The 20,293-nt window shown below is 40.9% G+C and overlaps 1 protein-coding gene across 11 annotated transcripts in view; it reads left to right on the top strand.

Moving 5' to 3' along the window:
* Positions 1-20,293, top strand: part of LOC138749874 (organic solute transporter subunit beta) — a 110,374-nt gene that overhangs the window by 64,490 nt on the left and 25,591 nt on the right. For 2 of the 11 annotated variants that reach the window (XM_069911852.1, XM_069911850.1), the window contains exon 3: positions 14,882-15,081. The exons of 5 other annotated variants lie outside the window; for them this stretch is intronic. Coding sequence is in view for 3 of the 6 variants with exons in the window: in XM_069911844.1 (XP_069767945.1) it covers positions 17,369-17,415 (47 nt within the window). In the remaining 3 variants the exon portion in view is untranslated. Of the gene's footprint in view, positions 1-14,614; positions 15,082-17,326; positions 17,444-17,813; positions 17,897-20,293 lie in introns of those variants that run through there. 4 more of the 11 variants (XM_069911851.1, XM_069911844.1, XM_069911846.1 and 1 more) reach the window with 4 other exon arrangements.

Below are 20,293 nucleotides of genomic sequence, written 5' to 3'. Positions count from 1 at the left end.
TGTTTACAAGAAGAATAATCTGTTTTAGCTAATGACATAATGACATAATCTCACTCTTTCCCCAATTGTCATGTAGACACTTCAAAGAATTCTGAGGTTCTGTTAAATATATCAAAATGTCATTTGCAAATAAATTAATTTTAAATTCATCAGATTTCATCTTAATACCTTTAATCTTGTCTAATCTTGTCTAATCATCTGAGCCAAAGGTTCAATATCTAATGAGAATAGAGCTGGTGACAAAGGTCAGCCTTATCTTGTTGATCTAGTCAACGTAAAAGGTAAAAATAACTGACCATTTGTCACAACTCTAGCAGTAGGACTTCTATATAAACCCTTAATCCAACCAATAAAAATTGGGCCAAATTTAAATTTCTCTAAGACTTTAAATAAAAACTCCACTCTACTCTATCAAAGGCATTTTCTGCATCCAATGAAATAACCATTGGTAGCTGGATTAAAGAAATCAACATCATAATATATGCCCAATAATGATTTTTAATAAAACCTGCCTGATCTGAATTAAATCTGATAACTATTTAGCCAATCTATTAGCAAAGAACCTTCATAACAACTTTATAATCAACATTCAGTAACAAAATTGGTCTATAAGACCCAGCTTTCAATGGATCCCTATCTTTCTTAAGAATAACTAAAAAAAAAGAGTCTGGAAAAGAATGAACCTCCATCACCTGTTTCAATACTTCCATCAATAATGGAATTAATAAGTCCTGAAATTTTTTATAATATTCAGAAGTAAAACTATTGTCTCCTGGAGACTTCCCATTTGGCATGGATCGAAGTGAGTCTATTACTTCTTTAGCAGTGAAAGGAGCATCCAAATCTTTAACATCCTTACGACTCTAAAAGGGTAAATCCACATCAGATTAAAAAAATTCAATTTTAACCTCATCCTCCATGTTTATAATTTTTTATAAAATTCTCTAAACACATCATTCATCTCTTGAGGTTTATAGGTTGAATCGTCCCTAATAGTGTTTATTGTTCTTGAGACTTGTTCTGTTTTTAGCTGCAAAGCTAAAACTTTATGAGCTCTTTCCCCTAATTCATAATACCTTTGTCTTGCTCTCTGTAATCAAAAATTTTCCATATAGATTTAACACCAAATCCTTTGGTGGCCCCTCTTCGGTACAATGGGAGGAAGTGATTCTTCTTTATCTCTGGTTCAGAGTCACGCCTTTTCTTTTGACCTTCTTTTGGTGAGGTGAGTGATTTTGCTTAAATAGAAGGATGCTGCTGCTGCCCCATCTATTCATGATCTGTGTTTGCTTGACATCGTGTTTTGTTTGAATATGGAAAAGATTCGTTATTTAATTAATAATTCAGGTATAAGATTCCATAAGTTATTGGGATCATTTATGACTCACTATCTTACTTTATAATTTCACTTCAATGTAATTAAATAGTCTGACGTATCTTTTTCCTTTTATATCTTTTAAAAAAAAAGATTATGTTTCCAAAACAATGAAACTTTCCCATCGTTGCATTATATAAAATAGAGTTTGCTAACTTTTAAAACTGAGGCAGGTACGAACCCCTAGAAAATAAAATGAGAGTAAGATATTAACAACTTGGATTTCTTTGTGTTATCTCTTGTTTTACTCTTTTCCTTTATTGCTTTAACTGGATTGTGACATCCATGACAATCAGGCCATCAGATATGAGGCCAGTTATTTGTTTATTGCCCTTCAACTTTAAAAGAACATTTTTAATAATTTCACTTTCTGAATAGCTCACCAGCTCTTGGAATTTTGTTGCATTGTGCAAGCAATGTGTGGTCTTGCTAAATCATATAATTGCTTCTGAAAGTAAAGAGAACTTTCTCAATCCTTCACTGGCACTGCACATGTGAGAAATCAATCATTGGTCATGCTTGAGTGAGTAATCAACCCCGACATCAGCAGTTTGGGTGGAAATAGTTAAACATTCCAGATATGTACTCAGCTCTCACAGAAATTACACAATCGAAACTCACTGTTCAGAGCAGCTGCTGTAAATGCAGTCACAAGCAACTACAGATGCCGGAATATGGAGCAAAAAAAATTACTGGAGGAAGCTGGAAGTCCTCCAGCAGTTTATTATAGCATGGAAACCAAAGCTAGTCCCATTTGCCTGCATTCAGTCCATATCTCCATGGTTGGCATAGCAGCGCAATGCCTTTACAGCAATAGGGACTGGACCGGGATTCGAGTCCCGCACTGTCTGTAAGGAGTATGTTCATTCTCCCCATGTCTGCGTGGGTTTTCTCCTGGGGCTCTGGCTTCCCCCCACCATTCGAAACATACTGGAGTGTAGGTTAATGGGGTGTAAATTGGGCGGCACGGGCTCATGGGCTGAAATGGCCTGTTACCATGCTACATGTCTAAATTTTTTTTAAAAACCTTTCTGTTCCATGTACCTGCCTGAATGTCTGTTGAACATCATGATTTTCCCTGCTTCTACCACTTCCTCTGGCAGTTCATTCCACATACCCACCACTCTCTGTGTGAAGAACATTCCCTTCAGGTCTCTTTGCCATGAAGAAGGGCACAGTCCCAAAACGGCGGTTCTATATCTTCACCTTCGATTGACGTTGCGGCATTGGCCAAGTTCCTCCAGCATTTCTGTTTTTACCACTATCACAGCGTCTGCAGCCATTTGCATGTCACCCCTTTAATTTTTTCCCCCTTACTCCTTAAATCTATGCCCTCTAGCTTTAAATTCCCCCACCCAGGTAAAAAGGATATGTCTATTGGAGAATATCTGTACCAAATGCATCAGTCAAAATCGGTATGAACATGGCTGAATAAGCTCATCATTTCAGTTTACCCTGTTGGATAAGAACAAAATACCACTGGTATCAGATGTTGTGGTGCACTGAGGTAACGTTAAGCAAGCACAAAACTCAAAAGACTGTACAACAGGCTTTATTCCAGTAAAAGTCTGAACACCAGTTCAAGCCTCGGTGGCCCCCCCCCCTCCCCCCCACTGTGTGACTGGCTCAGGAGGGGCTGGCTCAGGTTTATATTTGGGTCAGCTGATTGACAGCCGGCCAGGTGGAGTCAGCCCTTAGGTGGTCCTGCTGTAGGTACAGAGATCGCCCTCTGCAGTCGACTGATGGTCATATCACCACAAATGTGAATGTATTTATAAATCAGATTGCATTTGCTAAACCATTTGAAGAGTGAAACGTGAAAGTCTGCAGATGCTGCGCTGTTGTGGCAAAGACACACTGAAACGTTGGAGGAACTTGGCCGGTCTCACAGCGCCCAGAGGGGGAAAATATATGTTTCTGACGTTTTGGGCCTGAGCCCTTCTTCAAGGGATAGGCAAAGAATAAGTTAAAAAAAAAAGAAATCTCAGACTAGAGACAGTGCTGGTTGGGGGGAGGAGTCTAGACCAACAAAAGGATATGATAAGGGGAGAGGTAAGAATTGATTTTGTCTGTGTAAAAGGAGACAGAGGGAAAAGGGAGAGGGACAGAGCTGAGTGAAAGGCGACAGGGGAAGAAGTGGTTGTGGGGGGGGGGGGGGTGGGAAATGCGAGGTGGTCTCATCTGGCAGTGCACAGAGAGACGTCAGCAGGGAAATGGGGTGGTGAATTGAAATAGGTGGCCACTTGAAGAGCCACAACAAAATATATTGTTTGGAATAGATAAAGAATTTGAACTCTAAAGGAGTTTTCTATTTTCTACACTAATAGTCTAATTTTAAACTTACATTTAAAATTTTTTAAAATTTAGACATACAGCATGGTAACAGTCCCTTTTGGCCCACAAGTCTGTGCTGCCCAGTTTGCACCCAATTAACCTACAGCCCCTGGTACGTTTCAAACGGTGGGAGGAAACCGGAGCCCCATGCAGACACGGGGAGAACAATTAAGTGCAAATCGGGTGGCACGGACTCGTGGGCCAAAAGGGCCTGTTACTGTGCTGTACGTCAAAATTTAAAAATATAAAAAAATTCAATTTAAAATTGCACTATTAGCATATAAAATTATGGCAATCAGTAAGTTAAATGCTCCTTTAGAGTTCAAATTTATTTTTAAAAGTTTACATTTCTGCTGGATGAATAAAATACAGGAGGGAGGGAGAAGATTTAGAATTGTATGAGACAGAACGAAAGTGGCAATACCCCTGATGCTCTGTATTTCTGGCTTCACAGCAAGGTTGTGGGCTGAGGAATCTTAGTTCGCACTTCCTGACTTTCTCTCCCCAGTTCCAGGAATGATGCACAATCAGTAACTCAAAAGACGAGAGTTATGAAACTATAGGCTTTTATTTACAAAAAAACTTGAAGGTTATCCTGTGCTGTGACCCAGGTTGTGGTGTTGGAGCCTTTATAAAGGGTCAAGAGGGAGAAGCCACAGGACGGGGCGGAGCCAGATTAAAGAGTGTACAGCAGTTCACCACAAGGACGTTCTTGTAAGATTAACTCAGAGCTGACTGGAATTTGTCAGGATCAAACCATTGATCTGTATTTGGGATATCTAGTTGACAACTGCACCTCACTGTCCCGAATCAAATGAAGTTCAATACCAAATTTGATTTGAATCCAATGTGTGTGCCAGCGCTGGTGTGGTGTTGCCTTGGACATTTCGCTAACAAGCAAGTCTTCCTTCAACTATCACACCTAATTGGAAAGGGCCCTTTATACATCATCACTAATATTTTCAAACAAGTAAGTGAATAAAATTGTTCAAAAGAAGCAAGGTTTACGTCAATAAAAAAAATCTAAAAAAGATTGGACACCTAAATTTGACCATGGAGTAACTAATATCTTGAACTGAAGGAATGACCTAAAATTAATAAAAATCTGTGGTAGCCGAAATGATTCCTGAATTGAAACTGAATGATTATCTTACAGCAAAATTACCAGTTAATTTGGAAGCTGAGAAAGGTAACGGTGCTCCAAGCATCGAATACAATTTTAGTAGATTTAATTTCTAAATTAATCCATCTTTTTAAATTTTTTAAAATTTTTCACACTATAAACCAAACTGACCAAAATACATACAGACATTTTTCTCTTGAATATATACAGTGTCATTTTCTCCCCTTTCCCCCCTCCCTCTCCCCCTTCCCATTTATTAAAAGTTCAATCTATAAGATACATTAAACCCGTTAAACAATGTCGTCACTTAATAAAATTAAATAAGAAATATTTATCTTTTACTTTTATATATTGAGTCAGTTCATTTCGTTGTCTTCTCCTTCTGTCATTTTAGGTGGCGGAGGTCCATGGTAGAATTTCTCTATTGTATTTCATGTACGGTTCCCATATTTGTTGGAATATTGTGATGTTATTTCTTAAATTATATGTTATTTTTTCCATTGGAATACATTTATTTATTTCTATGAACCATTGTTGTATTCTCAAGTTGTCTTCTGATTTCCAGGTTGACATAATACATTTTTTTTGCTACAGCTAGGGCTATCATAACAAATCTTTTTTGTACTCCATCCAAATCGAGTCCAAATTCTTTATTTCTTATATTACTTAGAAGGAAGATCTCTGGGATTTTTGGTATATTGCTTTTTGTGATTTTATTTAATATCTGATTTTCTGTCTAAATTAATCCATCTTGAAGCACCGAGATGTTCCTGATAATTGATCCAAAAAATAACATATTTAATATTGGCTGCCCAGTAATAAAACCTAAAGTTAGGTAATGCCAAGCCTCTGGGTTTTAAAAAAAAAATATTTTAAAGAAAAACTTTTATACTTGTCTGATATGTCAGGAATCTCTAGGGCTGGAATTGTCCATAAGGTGTCTCTTATGCAGATGATCTTTTGCTGTGTATTTCAAGTCCTGACCGATCAATTCCATCTATTTTATCACTTCTTTATCAATTTGGTCAATTTTCAGGTAATAAATTAAATTTGCAGAAAAGTGAGATGTTCCTTTTGAACTCTTCCTGTTCTTTAGACTCCACATTTCCTTTGGTCCATCTCGAGAACACTCTCCCTTTGCTTGATCTCTCTGTCTCCATCTTGGGAGACAAACTCTCGACAGGCATCTCTACAAACCCACCACCTCCCTCAGCTTCCCCGACTACACTTCTTCACACCCTGTCCCCGTACAGATTCCACTCTTTTCTCTCAATTCCTCCATTTCCAATCACATCCGATGCTCCTGTTGTGGTCCCCTCTACACTGGGGAGACTGGGAGATCACTACGTTGAGCTCATTACGTCTTCCAGTGGCCACTCATTTCAATTCCCCATGCCATTCCCTTGCTGACATGCCTGTCCATGGTCTCATGCACTGCCAGACTAAGGCCACCCGTAAATTGGAGGACCAACACTTCATCTTCTGTCTAGGCACCCTCCAACCAGATGCCATTAACATCGACTTCATCTTATTATTTCCCATCTCCTTTCCTCTAGTTTTCTCTCTCTCTCTCTCTTCCCTTTTCCCTCTGTCTCCGTTCACAGAGCCAAAATCAATTTTCACCTTTCCTTTTATATCCAATTTACATCTTTTGTCTGTGGGTCTGGACTCTCCCCCTTAATCTTTAGTCTTTTATTAAGGTGCCTGCCTGCATTTTGCTTATACCTTGAAGAAGGGCACAGACCCAAAACGTACCTTTACCTCCTATGGATGCTGCAAGACCAGCGGAGTATAATTTTTTTTAAATTTAAGTTTAGACATACAGCACGGTAACAGCCCCTTTTTCCCCACAAGCCCAATTTATATTCCATTATCCTACACGCCCAGTACGTTTTTTGAATGGTGGGAGAAAACCGAAGCCCCCAGGAAAAACCCACAAAGACACAGGGAGAACATACAAACTCCTTATAGACAGCATGGGATTCGAACCCTGGTCCTGATTGCTGGCGCTGTAATGGCATTTCTGTATGTTTTTTCTGTCCTGTGGGAACACCAGGGATTCTACCCCTGAACAGTTTAAAATCTGTTTGCTACTGCTCTGTTATGATTGTTTGGGCTTTATAATTGACTAAAATATTTTACCAAAAGAAGATTTTATTTTGGACAATTCTGGCCTTTACAAAATCAGATTTGTATGATAAGAATTAGGCTACATAGACGAACAAAAAGAATTCCGGAAGGCTAAATAATGAGAAAATCCACTTAAAAATATATTTTGGCAATATTAAATCAACAGTTCAAGTGATCCGTGAGTGCCAAAAGTATTCAGAATATTTCAATGTGCTCTGAACTGGAGTTCATCAAAAGTATTTTGATTTTGGGTGGTATAAACACTTTCATCTCTCTGTAAATGTTTCTCTGGAGATTTTGGCCCATAATTCTCCTCCAAGGTTCCTGAACCATCTGTGGCCATGAATCCTTTGTTGGTGAGAACAGGGATGGGGTAGGGGTGGGGGAAGTTGCACATTAAATAGAGCAATAGAGAGTTGATCCAGATTTCTGCCTGTTATCTCTACCAATTATCTCAATGTCTGTTTCCATACCCTCACCGCCTACATTCAAGTGACACAAGACTACTTGCATGCACTGTTGTAGAACAGATTCCATCACCAATGTGTTTATGTATAGATTGTAGTGTAGGATGACTGTGATTGGCTGAGAGTGTAGCCACACCTACTGGCAGGTCTTAAAGATTTGCTCCTAGCCAGATCAGGTAATTCTGGACTGGTCAACCTACTTGTGATATGTTCCAGTCTTTTAGTTAATAAAAGCCTTTAAAAAGTTTTGAAGGGATGGAGTGTATGCTATGGCTGGAACGCCTCGACATCGACCCACAGTCAGCTACAGCCTCGAATGACTTTAAGCAATGCCACCCCCCATGAAAGGATGTTCTCTTTCCCGAGGAAATCCGAATCAGGAACAATCATACCGGCGTGGCTCACGGTTCCCGGGCCGGTCCTCCTACGACACCATGACCAGTACTCAAAGAACGACCCCTTGGTTGACCGAGTGACTCTGCTCCATGTGAACCCGCATTATGCCTACGTTGAGTACCCAGACGGGCGGGAGGACACAGTCTCGGTAAGGGACCTAGCCCAAGCTGGATCAGGCGCAGCAGTTCCTTTAACCCAACCTCCCCCTATTACTTCTCCCCCAGGTCATGTACTTGAATAGAGGGACCACACCACCCCACCAGCTCAGGCCAGACTGTCGACAACGCCGTTGGGGAATTCAGCGAAGCAGTAGCGCACTGAACGAGCCTGCCGGCGCATGACTCCGGTGACCCCAATCCCGGCACCACGGCGGTCACGCTGGATGGTCAGGCCCCCTGACCGGTACAGCCCCTAACCTCCATCCACCCCGTGGTCAGTTCTCAAAGAAGAGGTGAATGTGATAGTACAGATTCTATCACCAATGTGTATATGTATAGATTGTAGTGTAGGATGACTGTGATTGGCTGAGAGCATAGCTACACCTACTGGCAGGTCTTAAAGGATTGCTCTTAGCCAGAGCAGGTCATTCTGGACTGGTCAACCTACTTGTGATATGCTCCAGTCTTTTAGTCAATAAAAGCCTTGGTTTGGATCAACAAGTCTTTGGTTCTTTCGACGTGCTCTACACACACCTCCCTGTATTCCCGTATTGCTATGTCCACAACTAAATACGTCTCTCAAGGTTACCGTGCAGGTTGATAGGATAGTTAAGAAGGCCTTGGGGATGTTAAACTTCATTAATAAGGGGATTGAGTTCAAGAGTCAAAAGGTCATATTACAACTCTCTAAATCTCTGGTGAGACCACACTTAGAGTATTGTGTTCAGTTCTGGACACCTCATTATAAGAAGGACGTGGAAGCAATGGAGAAGGTGCAGAGGAGATTTACCAGGATGTTGTCTGGATTGGAAAATAAATCTGACGAGGCGAAGTTAGCAGAGCTGGGACTTTTCTCTTCAGAGCAATGAAGGATGAGAGGAGATTTGATAGAAGTCTACAAGATTCTGAGAGGCATAGATAAGGTGGACAGCCAGCATCTTTTTCCCAGGGCAGATAGCAAACACTAAGGGACATCTTAACAAAGTGAAGGGAGGAAAGTATAGGGGATAAGTCTGGGGTAAGTTTTTTTTACACAGAAATGTGATGATCCCTGGGATGGTGGTGGAGGCTGAAACATTAGGGACATTCAAGAGACTCTTAGATAGGCACATGGATGAAAGAAAAGTAGAGGGTTACAAGTTAAGAAGGTTTTAGTTTTTTTGGGGGGTAGGAATGGCACTACATTGAAGGCTGAAGGGCCTGTACTCTGCTGTAATGTTCTATGTTCTATATGTGAACACAATATGGTGGTAGAAATCAATGGGCCAAGCAGCATGAGTTGGTGAACAAGAATGGTAGTACCCTTCCATAATCTCAATGTGGGCATTGCCTGCACTGGCCTATGCATCTGATTACATTTTTGATCCTCATTGCTGTGTTTTTAAGATCATGTTTTGTACAAGTGCATAGAACTCCTTGCTGTTTGATGCACCATCAATAATCATAAAAGGTGTGAAACTGATAGGCTTTTATTAATTATAGAGTGGAACAGCCATCAACCTCATTGACTGATCATGGCAGGACAAATGGAGAGCATTCAAAGGGTCTTGGGTAGGATCAGTCTCAGGGGGCGTGTCCAGCCAGCAGTGGCCAATCATAGTGTAACAGTGGTTTATCACACTGTACTTATGTAAAAATATCTAAATGTCTTGGCTTTATCGACAGCCTTAGCAACAAGGACCTGTGTTGCTTAATTGGCTCTCTAATAGAAAAAATATTTTGTTATAAAGTTAAAGCTTTGACACTGCTTCAACAATGCTCAAATTTTCCATTCTCTTTCCGGCCTGGCAACTGCATACTTTCCACTTCCATGGAAATTAACTTCACATTTGACACTTTTGCATAAACGACCAATCTTTGTTTCATTTTTTAAAAAGTTAACTGCAATACTTCATGCAGTCTGTTAGTGTTACTTGTAAATGACAACTGGCACAGTAGATCACCCGGAGGATATTCTTGGGAGCCTGATCAGACAAACAGTGACACCAGGCAAGAATGTTGGGAGAGGAGAGGAGGTCAGAGAGGTACATTGAAACAAGATTTTGGAAGACAGAAAAATGCAGAGGAGTAGAGCTTTTTTTGTGGGTTAGGGAAGCGTTGAAATTCAGAGCTTGGGGATTAGACAAATGGAGTCAAAGGCAGGGTGTTGGAAATGAGTGTTTGCCAAGAAGCCAAAGGAAGATGACTGAATTGGAAATCCAGGAAACCTGGACAGTTAAACTTCTAGGGAGTGTGGATATCTTGGAGTGAACTAAGCATCATGAGAATTGGAAAGAGGTGTGCCAGTTAATGGTTGTAATTCTGGATTGGTCTTCAGAATCTGGTGAAGTGAGGTCATCACATATTAGGTGCTTTCACACTGCCCTTGAAAGCTAGTATTTAATTGGCTTTTTTTTACCGTTTCACCTGCCTGTGTGAATGCAATGAATGCGGGATGGCGGGGGGAGGGGCATTTTCATCCTGGTACTTACCCGCCATGGTAAGTAGTATCAGAGTCGATAGCTCCTGTGTGAAAGGATTACCTGCATTCCTGGGACTGTAATGCTGCAGGTCCTGGCTCCTTTTAACCTGAGATGTATGAAACTGAACTGGCTTTTCTTGGTTCAGTATGAACACTCTGATCCGACCTAACCTGGCTTTAAACACGGGTCATTGACATCTCAATTTAATGGGATCCCACTGTGAAAGCACTTATGACATAAAATAAATTAGAATTGGAATTGACAACTGGTGAGTGTTGGAAGCTGGGCTTTGTTTCAGGAACATTTAAAACGTAAGCGGAGAGACGATTGGTTGGAGTGTGAGCTTCAGATAGACCCTGCAGTGTATAAAAAGAAAGGAAGCAGAACAGCCAACATGGAGGGGCCTAATGTCAGAGTGGGGATTTAGAGGCTTTGGTTCTAGAGCTTCTGAATTAGGAGGGTGAGCAGCCAAATGTTGAGGTCCACATTAGTGCCAATGACATAGATCAGCAAGTAGGGGTTGAGGACATACAACAGGTAAGGTCAGGTAAGATCTCTGCATAGTAACGTAGTAGGTAGTGGAGGTGGCAGCTAGGACAGTGGAATGCTCCGATTACAGGATGTGGGAAATCTGTCCCTGATGACTACACCTGCAAGAGGTGCATCCAGCTGCAGCTCCTTTCAGAAGATGATAGGGAACTGGAGCTGGAGCTGGATGTACTCTAGGTCATTTGGGAGACTGAGGGGCTGATAGACAAAAGCTATCAGAAGCAGCTAACTGGGTGACTGTTAGTAGATGGAAAGGGAATAGGCACTAAGTGCAGAGCGTCCCTGCAGCCGTTTCCCTCAACAATTATAATGTTTTGGATACTGTTGGGATGATCTACCAGGGACAAATCATAGTGGCCAGGTCTCTGGCCCTTTGGCTAAAAATGGAAGGAGAAAGAAAAAGAGAGGTATAGTGATTGGGAATTCAATAGTTAGGTGAATAGCTTGGAGGTTCTGTGAAAAAGATCGAGGTTCCCGGATGTTTTGTTGCCTCCCAGGTGCAAGGGCCAGGGACGTCTATGAGCAAGTCCACAGCTTGTGAAGTGGGAGGCTGAGCAGACGTAGTTAGCAATAAGAAATGAGGGGCTGAAAAGGGAAGCTGAAAAGCAGGACCTCAAGGGTGTTAATCTTGGGACTTCTGCTTGTGCTGCGTGCCAGTGAGGGTAAGAATAGGGTTGTAACAATAAATGAGTTGGGTTCCAGGGGCAGGGGTTCAATGATTTGTGGATCATTTGGATCTCTTCTGGGGAAGGTATGACCTGTACACTGAACTGGAGTGGGGTCAATATCCGGGCAGGCAGGATTGCTAGAGCTGTTGGGGAGGATTAAAACTAGTTTGGCAGGAGGGTGAGAATCAGAATGTGAGTGAGGAGAATAGAGCAGAAAGTGGAAAGGATGATGCAATATGTTGTGAGGGAGGACAGGCAGGGAATGAAGCATAAATGTGGTCAGTTGGAGGGTTTCAAATGTGCCTATTTCAATGGAAGGAGTACTAAGAATAAACGAACTGAGCTCAGAATATGGATCAGTACGTGGAATTATGATATTGTGGCCATTACAAAGACTTAGCTGATGCAGGTAATGGGATTTAGATATTTTAAAATGGATAGGATGGGAGGTAAAAGAAAGGGAGTAGCATTACTTGTCAAGAATAATATCACAGCTGCAGAAAGGGAGCTCCTGAGTCAGTGGGGGTGGAAGTCAGAAGCAGGAAGGGAGAAATCACTGTACAGGGAGTAGTCTATCAGCCCCCAAAGAGCCCCTGGGACATCGAGGAACAGACAAGATGGCAGATTTTGGAATGTTACAGAAATAACAGGGTTGTTGTTACGGGAAACTTCAACTTCAACTTCCCAAATATTGACTGGGATAGATGGGGTGGAATTTGTCATGTATATACAATAAGGATTCCTGACACTATGGACCAACGAGACAAGAGGGGAAAGGGTTGCTATGGGAAGAAAGGAAAGTGATTGTTGGGGCATTGGCAATGACCTTTGGATCTTCCTTGGCCACAGGGGAGGTGCCAGAGGATAGAGAATGGCAAATGTGTTCCTCTTGTTGAATAAAGGTAAAAAGGATAATCCAGGGAATTATAGATCAGTGAGGAGGCAAACTATTGGAGCGGATTCTTAAGGACAAGATTTACAAGCATTTAGAGAAGTGCAGTCTTCTCAGGGATAGCATGGCTTTGTGAGGAGAAGGTTGTGCCTCACAAGATTAATTGAGTTTTTTGAGGAGTTAAAATAAATTGATGAAGGTAAGGTGGTGTACATGGATTTCAGAAAGGCATTTGACAAGGTTCCCCCATAGGAGACTTGTTCATAGACTGATGACACAAGAGGTCCATGGAACCTTGGCTGTGTGGATTCAGAATTGGCTTGCCTGTAAAAAGCGGAGAGTAGTAGTGGATGGGAAGTATTCTGCCTGGAGTTCAGTGATGAGTGGAGTTCTGTAGGGCTCTTTTTGATTTTTATAAATGACCTGAATGAAGTAGAGGGAAAGGTCAATAAGTTTCCAGTTGATACGAAGGTTGGAGGTGTTGTGGATAGTGTTGAAGGTTGTCATAGGTCAAAACAGGACCTAAACAGGATGAAGAGTTGGCCAGTAAAGTGGCAGATGGAGTTCAATCTGGATAAATGTGAGGTGACGCAGTTTGTAAGGTCAAACAAAGGCAGTGTTCAGGGTTAATGATAGGATACTTAACAGCCTTGGGGTCCAAATACATAGAGTAGATCTCTCAAGGTTTCCACACAGATTGATAGGATAGTTAAGAAAGCCTATGGTATGCTAGACTTCATTAGTTGAGAGATTGAGTTCAGGAGTCATGAGGTAATGTGCAGCTCTATAAATCTCTGGTGAGATCACACTTGGAATATAGTATTCATATCTGGACACCTCATTGCAAGAAGGATGTGGAAACTATGGAGAGAGATTTACCAGGATGCTGCCTGGATTGGAAAATATGTCTTATAAAGCAAGGTTAGCAGAGCTGGGGCTTTCCTCTTTGGAGCAAAGAAGGATGAGAAGTGACTAAATAGGGGTCTACAAGATCATGAGAGGCATTTGAAAGGTAGATAGTCGGCATCTTTTTTCTCCCCCAAGCAGGAGTAGCAAACACCCGAGGACATTTGTACAAAGTGAAATGAGAAAAGTTTAGGAGGAGGCATCTGGAGTAACTTTTTTACACAGAGTGTTGTGGGTGCCTGGAATGCATTGCCAGGGATGGTTCTGCAGGCTAGAACAATAGAGACATTTAAGAGAATGAAAGTAAAATAGAGAGTTATAAGGTAGGAAGGCTTTAATTTTTTTGGGGAGTAGGTATATTTAGATTGGCACAACATTGAGGCCGAAATACTGTACTGTGCTGTAATGTTCTATGTTGTAATTGCATCCCGAGTCCTTGTAGTAAGGGAGCAGTGCTTTAATTTCCTCGGTACAAACTAGGACTGATTTTTCCAGGAATGCTCTGCGAGGGGAGGTGAGATAAGGTATCTGATGCCTGCAGGTTGGCTGTGGAAAAAATATAGATGGTGTGTTTCTGTATAAAAAGAGCAGGAGACTTAGTCTCCTGGGTAACAGTTATCCCTCATTACACTATAGAAGTCACATCAAGGATAGGTTCTGAACTAGAGAACCTTTGGAGGAGTGGCCACAAGCCATCCTTAAATATATGTATCATTTCTTCATCTCTTATTGAATTTGATTTGAGATGGAGGAGTGAGAAGGAAAAATTAGATATTAAAAATGGGATTCCATCAGGAAATGCTGGAAAAGTGCTGAATGTTGCAAGTTGAAAACCTTTCGTCGGGAAATGCTGATGGACACTGCCGAGCTCTCTGTTTCCACCGGTTTCTGTCTTTCTTTGTAGTTCCAGCCTCTGCAGCATTAATATTGCAATTTTTCTGAGTGAATTCACGTTGCCCTCTTTGCCATGAATCTTTGCTGGTTAAACATTTATAGTTGCAGCCAATTATTGAGGTAAACGAGATTAACAGCCTTGGAAATTCTGGTTATTTATTAAAAGTCCAATGCGGTCAATGACACGGTTAACAGAAATGTAATGAGATTGTGACTCAACACCGAAGGTTGTTCAACGTAAAGCTGAAATCATTACTGATAAAAATATATCCAAACTGAACATTTCATTTGATTGACTCGATCAGAATAATTCATTTTTAAGATAGAAAATTTGTTACAATTGAGAGATGGTCTAATTTAAAAAAAAACACACGCGTTATATTTAATATTTACCAAGGGCAGCATTATAAGATTGAACATCCCGGAAGTCATGATGTGGTGAAATCAAAACAGCCTTTTTATGATTATGATTAATCTGTGCATTTAAAATAAACTCAGTGAAAAGGCACGTTGTTTTTCTACTCCAGCATTGGGGTCATATTCAATCGTGGGAAATTGAGCCACTTCTGTGTTGCTGTTGTGTGTCCGAGGGAAGTTGCTGCTCTGGTGAGTTTCCTTACAAAGCATTTGGCTACTCCTGAGAAAGAACAGCAGTTCGCGTGGAACACAGGGATCTGCATCTGAAATTCACCCACTGACCAGCAACCACACCAACAAAAAAACAAGGGTGGGTTTGACTTCAGCATTTAATAATTACTATTTTAAGTCCAGAACTGCAGGCTTGTGCTCACTCTTATTTTAGCAGATGTTGGGGTTTGCAGGACGAATGGGAATGGAGCTAAAACAAAGTGTCAGGCAGAATCGATGGAATGAAAATTAGAGTTAATAATTCAGGCTCCAAACTCTTCTTTTGAACTGGGAGAGAAGAAGGGTCTCTAACATGTTACCTCTGTTTCTCTCTCCACAGATGGTGCTCTCCCTCTTTGACTTCGTTTTCTGTTTTGTTACAGAACTTCAACATCTGTTTTTTAAAAAAGAAATTATTGCTAAATGTATTGACATAATGTCGCACATGGGTTTTTGGTACATATGAGTACTAGTCCAATATGTATATTGTCTGTTGGTATGTGTGTTATGCCTGGTTGTGTGTCCGCGTGTTTTGCACTGAGGACCAGAGAACGCTGTTTCTTTGGGTTGTACTTGTGCAATCAGATGACAATAAACTTGACTTGGTCCTTGGGCATTTACCTAAAAATTCTGGCTGAATACATTTGAAATGATGACCTTAGCTTGTCATTTGGCTTTACCAGCCTTCTCAATGGCCACCGAACTGGAGAGAAAAGTAACACTCAACCACAAGGAACTGCTGAGGACCAGATGAGTGGGATTATTAATACTGGGCAACATTTGTTTTAAAAAGGTTTGCTTCCTGAAACAAAATTAGGGATTATGTTAGACAACTTCAAGGTGAACACAAAGATAATTGCAGATTTGCTGTATCACATAGGAAGTTGGAGAAATATTAAATGATCTTTTATTGTATTTGGCATGTTTAATTGCATATTGATGTTGACACATTGTATTAGTTCAACTGACCTAAAAATGTTTTGCCGCTGATTTTCGTTTGTACTCAGCATCTGATGCCTCTCGTGTCAGTGTCCAACAATAGTCGGCTGGCATTGATGGATTCCAGTTGCCCTGATGCCATTTTTCCATGGTCGCAACGTCCTGATGAAAACTTTCATCATGTTCGTCACTGACTGCACCAAGATCAGTAGGGAAGACGACCAAGTGTGAAGCCAGAAAATGACATGTTTTTGTATGCATGAAGTAGACTTAAAATATGACAGGAAATCACAAAAAATAATTGTATCTTAAAAACAGTAGGTGATAGAAAAATTTTAAGGCTATTTTTGTGATCAGCAACCCAAATCCATAAAATGCATCCAAAAGTGTTCAAGATGGAAACAAAGTCTTCATTGTCCAGTGTAACTGGAATAGATCAAGAGAGCTTAAATGATTTGAAAGGAGATCAAAATATATTTTTTCAACTTCCTGTGTTCATTATCAAAGCATGGAAAGATATAACACCATCTTCTGTGGAAAAGAAACATTTATTTTTCTAAAATAGTTTCTAGTAACCATTCTTTAAAAAGAGTCTTGAGGTTCTGGTGGAGAGAAGAACTAAAATATCATCAGGCGTGAAGGAATTCTGTTGTGAGTCTGAACTAAAGCAACTGAGATTCTTGGACATAGAGAAGTGGCCAAGTGCTGTTGTGACATAGAGCACACTTCATGGATGCACATTGAAAATAGACTCTTGTTTGCTTGTTTTCCTAGATCTGAATGAAGCCAGCTTTCCTGAAAGGTTAACCTTGTTTCCTTCCCCACAGAAGCTGCTTGACCTATTGAGCAATTTCCAGCATTTCCTTTACACATTTGCTTTTTTTAAAAAAAGGTTTCATCCTTGCTCTCCCACCTTCTGGAATTTTCTGGGGAACCCAAATTGTGCTCCCTGTTGGAAAAGCGACCCCATTTAAAAGGACAAATCCTTGAATTTTTGTCGTAGGCAGTTTCCTCTGGTCTTTTTTGCCGTAGATTGCACTCCACCACCTCCATGGGCGGGCATGCAGAGCAAAATGAAAAGCTCCCCTTCCCTTACCTCCCCCCACCCTCCCCCTCTCAGATGTGGCCTGACCTGTTGAATGTTTCCATCACTTTCTGCTTTGTTTTTTTTCCCCAGTATCTGCAGTTTTTAAAATTTCTTGTTGCCATTGAGACCAAACAGCAGTCCGTGTTGGTTGCATTCTCTTCCAGCCTCATAAACCAGAACCAGCCACCTGGGTGCCCCAAGTGAACACTAAACTGATCTTTGATATTTGTGTTTGAAGAATATACGAGAGCAAAATTGATGGGTTTACAGGTTTCATTCAACCTTCTGTTACTACAAAGTAGAAGGCCACAGTTTCGACTTTGCTCCTGTTGATCAAGCACAGTCAATCTATTTCCCTCTAATGCTTATTTCCTTCTCTGCTGAGATATCCATTGTATCATTGCAGAGGTATGTCAGTGAGAAATGCAGTGGGAAGGTATGAATCCTTCTTTGGCTTGGCTTCGTGGACGAAGATTTATGGAGGGGTAATGTCCACGTCTGCTGCAGGCTCGTTGGTGACTGACAAGTCCGATGCGGGACAGGCAGGCACGGTTGCAGCGGTTGCAAGGGAAAGTTAGTTGGTTGGGGTTGGGTGCTGGGTTTTTCCTCCTTTGTCTTTTGTCAGTGAGGTGGGCTCTGCGGTCTTCTTCAAAGGAGGTTGCTGCCCGCCGAACTGTGAGGCGCCAAGATGCACGGTTGGAGGCGAGGTCAGCCCACTGGTGGTGGTCAATGTGGCAGGCACCAAGAGATTTCTTTAGGCAGTCCTTGTACCTCTTCTTTGGTGCACCTCTGTCTCGGTGGCCAGTGGAGAGCTCGCCATAGAACGCGATCTTGGGAAGGCGATGGTCCTCCATTCTGGAGACGTGACCCACCCAGCGCAGTTGGGAAGGTATGAATAATATATATCTTTCATCATGTATGTCACATAGACACTTAAATAAGGACTTATCAATGTAATTTTAAATATGCTGAAGAAGGCACTCGTTTTGTTTGATCAATATGAGATATAAATTATTCTCCATATGTTGATTGTGTTTCTTGCTTGGTATTGCATGGGGTAAACTGGAGAAAATTCTAAAGACTACAGTCAATTAATAACAGACTCTTTCCCCTGAGGGCAGGGGAGGTTGGAACAAGAGGCCGTGAGTTAAGGGTAAGGGGGCAACACTTTAGGAGATATATCAGAGATGGCTTTTTCACTCAGTGAGTGGTGGCAGAATGGAATTAACTTCTGAATGAGATAGTTGCATCAGGGTCCCTTCCGTCATTTAAGAGAAGGTTGGATGTGTACATGGAGGTGAGGGGGTTGGAGGGTTATTGGCGGTGAGCTAGTGGAGTTGTTCTAGTGAATCAGTGCGGACTCGGAAGGCTGATATGGCCTATTTCCACTCCGTAAATGGTTATATGGTTAAGATGAATACAAGGGACTATGCTTATTCCTTTAAGAATGTGCAAGTATGCAGAATGTGTTTTTAAGATCGTGAGATAAAACTCCTCAGAACTTCTGTTGCCTGTAGTCACTTGCCTCAGAAGTTAACTGGCATTTTATTCTTAAGTGAGAGATTGGAATGTATATATATGCACCTCCTGCTCAATGCAGGATCTTGATAGCAAACATTATTTCTTTCGCTTGCTATCTAAATATCTCGGTTGCCACATTTGCTTAAAGAAGTACGATGCCAACTCTGGAGCAATTAATTTCAAAAAAGGTGTGGGCACCTTGGGAGTTCTATCAATGACCAATGAATCCTTGCATCTTTAACTCAAACTTTGCTGTGTTTCACACATTACAAACTCTTTGAATGCATTCATCTAAAATCTGAATTTTCTCCCATTATTTTCTATGGAATCAGAAGCTGGTTCATTTGCAAGAACAGAACTGAGTTTAATATTGTCAGAAAGATAATGGATTTATTCTTCAGAGACACTATCGATGTAAATGTTCATTGCATCTGGCTTTATGCATACCTTATTGTACCAAATATCGGACCTTTTCAGCTAATTTTATAAAACATAGACTTATGGATATTGTCATTAAGTGTGGCCTTGGTGTTTATTTCAGGATTTAAATTTAGACTTCTGAGTAAAAGAACTAAAATGAAGTACCAAATACAAGCCATATAATTGTCCAAATGTGTTGTCTCTTCCTGTCATGATGTTTGTTTAAAATTTAAAAGAAACCAAATGTATCCAAACACATTCAATATGTAAGAATATACATCAAGGTTTTGTGTAAGTCATGCCATTCCGTAGTATTTTAGAGAATAAAAACCAATCAGGGCATTCTGTCAAGGGGGGGTCATTACCACCATCCATACACTTTGGAGCTTCTTCCTGCATTATCGAAATTATCAGCAATACTTTCCATTCATTTTTCCCCTCATTCGCTTCCCCTTGCATGTTCTCAGATCAAGTTAACGACATTCTCAAGGGGGAGAGTGAGCAGCCAGTTGTCGTGGTCAATGTACGGACCAATGACGTGGGTAGGAAGGGTGATGGGGTCTTGCAAAGAGAGTCAAGGATGAAGGACAGGACCTCCAGGGTTGCGATCTCAGGATTGCTCCCTGGTGAGGTTAGAAATGGGAAGATAATGCAGCTTAACACATGGCTAAAGAGAGTGCAGAAGGGAGTGTTTCAGATTTCTGGATCACTGGGCTCTCTTCTTAAATTTTTAAAAGTTTTTCACACTGTGAACCATATCAATCAAAATACATACAAACATTTCCCTCTTAAATATACATAGTGACATTTTCTCCCCTTTTTACCCCCTACCTTCCCTCCCCCTTCCCACCCCCCTCCAAACCCATTTAACGTTCAACATATACAATACAATAAAACCATTAAACAATGTCATCACACAATGACATTTGCACACTGGGTCAGTTCATTTCGTCTTCTTCTCATTCTGTCATTTTAGGGGGTGGAGGTCCGTGGTAGGCCCTCTCTGTTGTGTTCCATGTATGGTTCCCAAATTTGTTCAAATAATGTGACTTTATTTTTTTAATTATATGTTAGTTTTTCCAATGGAATACATTTATTCATTTCTATGTACCATTGCTGTACTCTCAGGCTCTCTTCTGATTTCCAAGTTGACATTATACATTTTCTTGCTACAGCTAAGGCGATCATAATAAATGTTTTTTGTGCTTCATACAGTTTGAGGCCTAATTCTTTACTTCTTAGAAGAAAGATCTCTGGATTTTTTGGTATGTTGCTTTTTGTGATTTTATTTAATACCTGATTTAGATCTTCCCAAAACTTTTTTCCCGTTGTTTCTGCTTTTTCC

The sequence above is a fragment of the Narcine bancroftii genome, chromosome 14 (assembly GCF_036971445.1).
Source record: "Narcine bancroftii isolate sNarBan1 chromosome 14, sNarBan1.hap1, whole genome shotgun sequence".
NCBI lineage: Eukaryota > Metazoa > Chordata > Chondrichthyes > Torpediniformes > Narcinidae > Narcine > Narcine bancroftii.
Note: the sequence above shows the minus strand (reverse complement) of the source record. Positions and strands in the feature narration are given on the sequence as shown.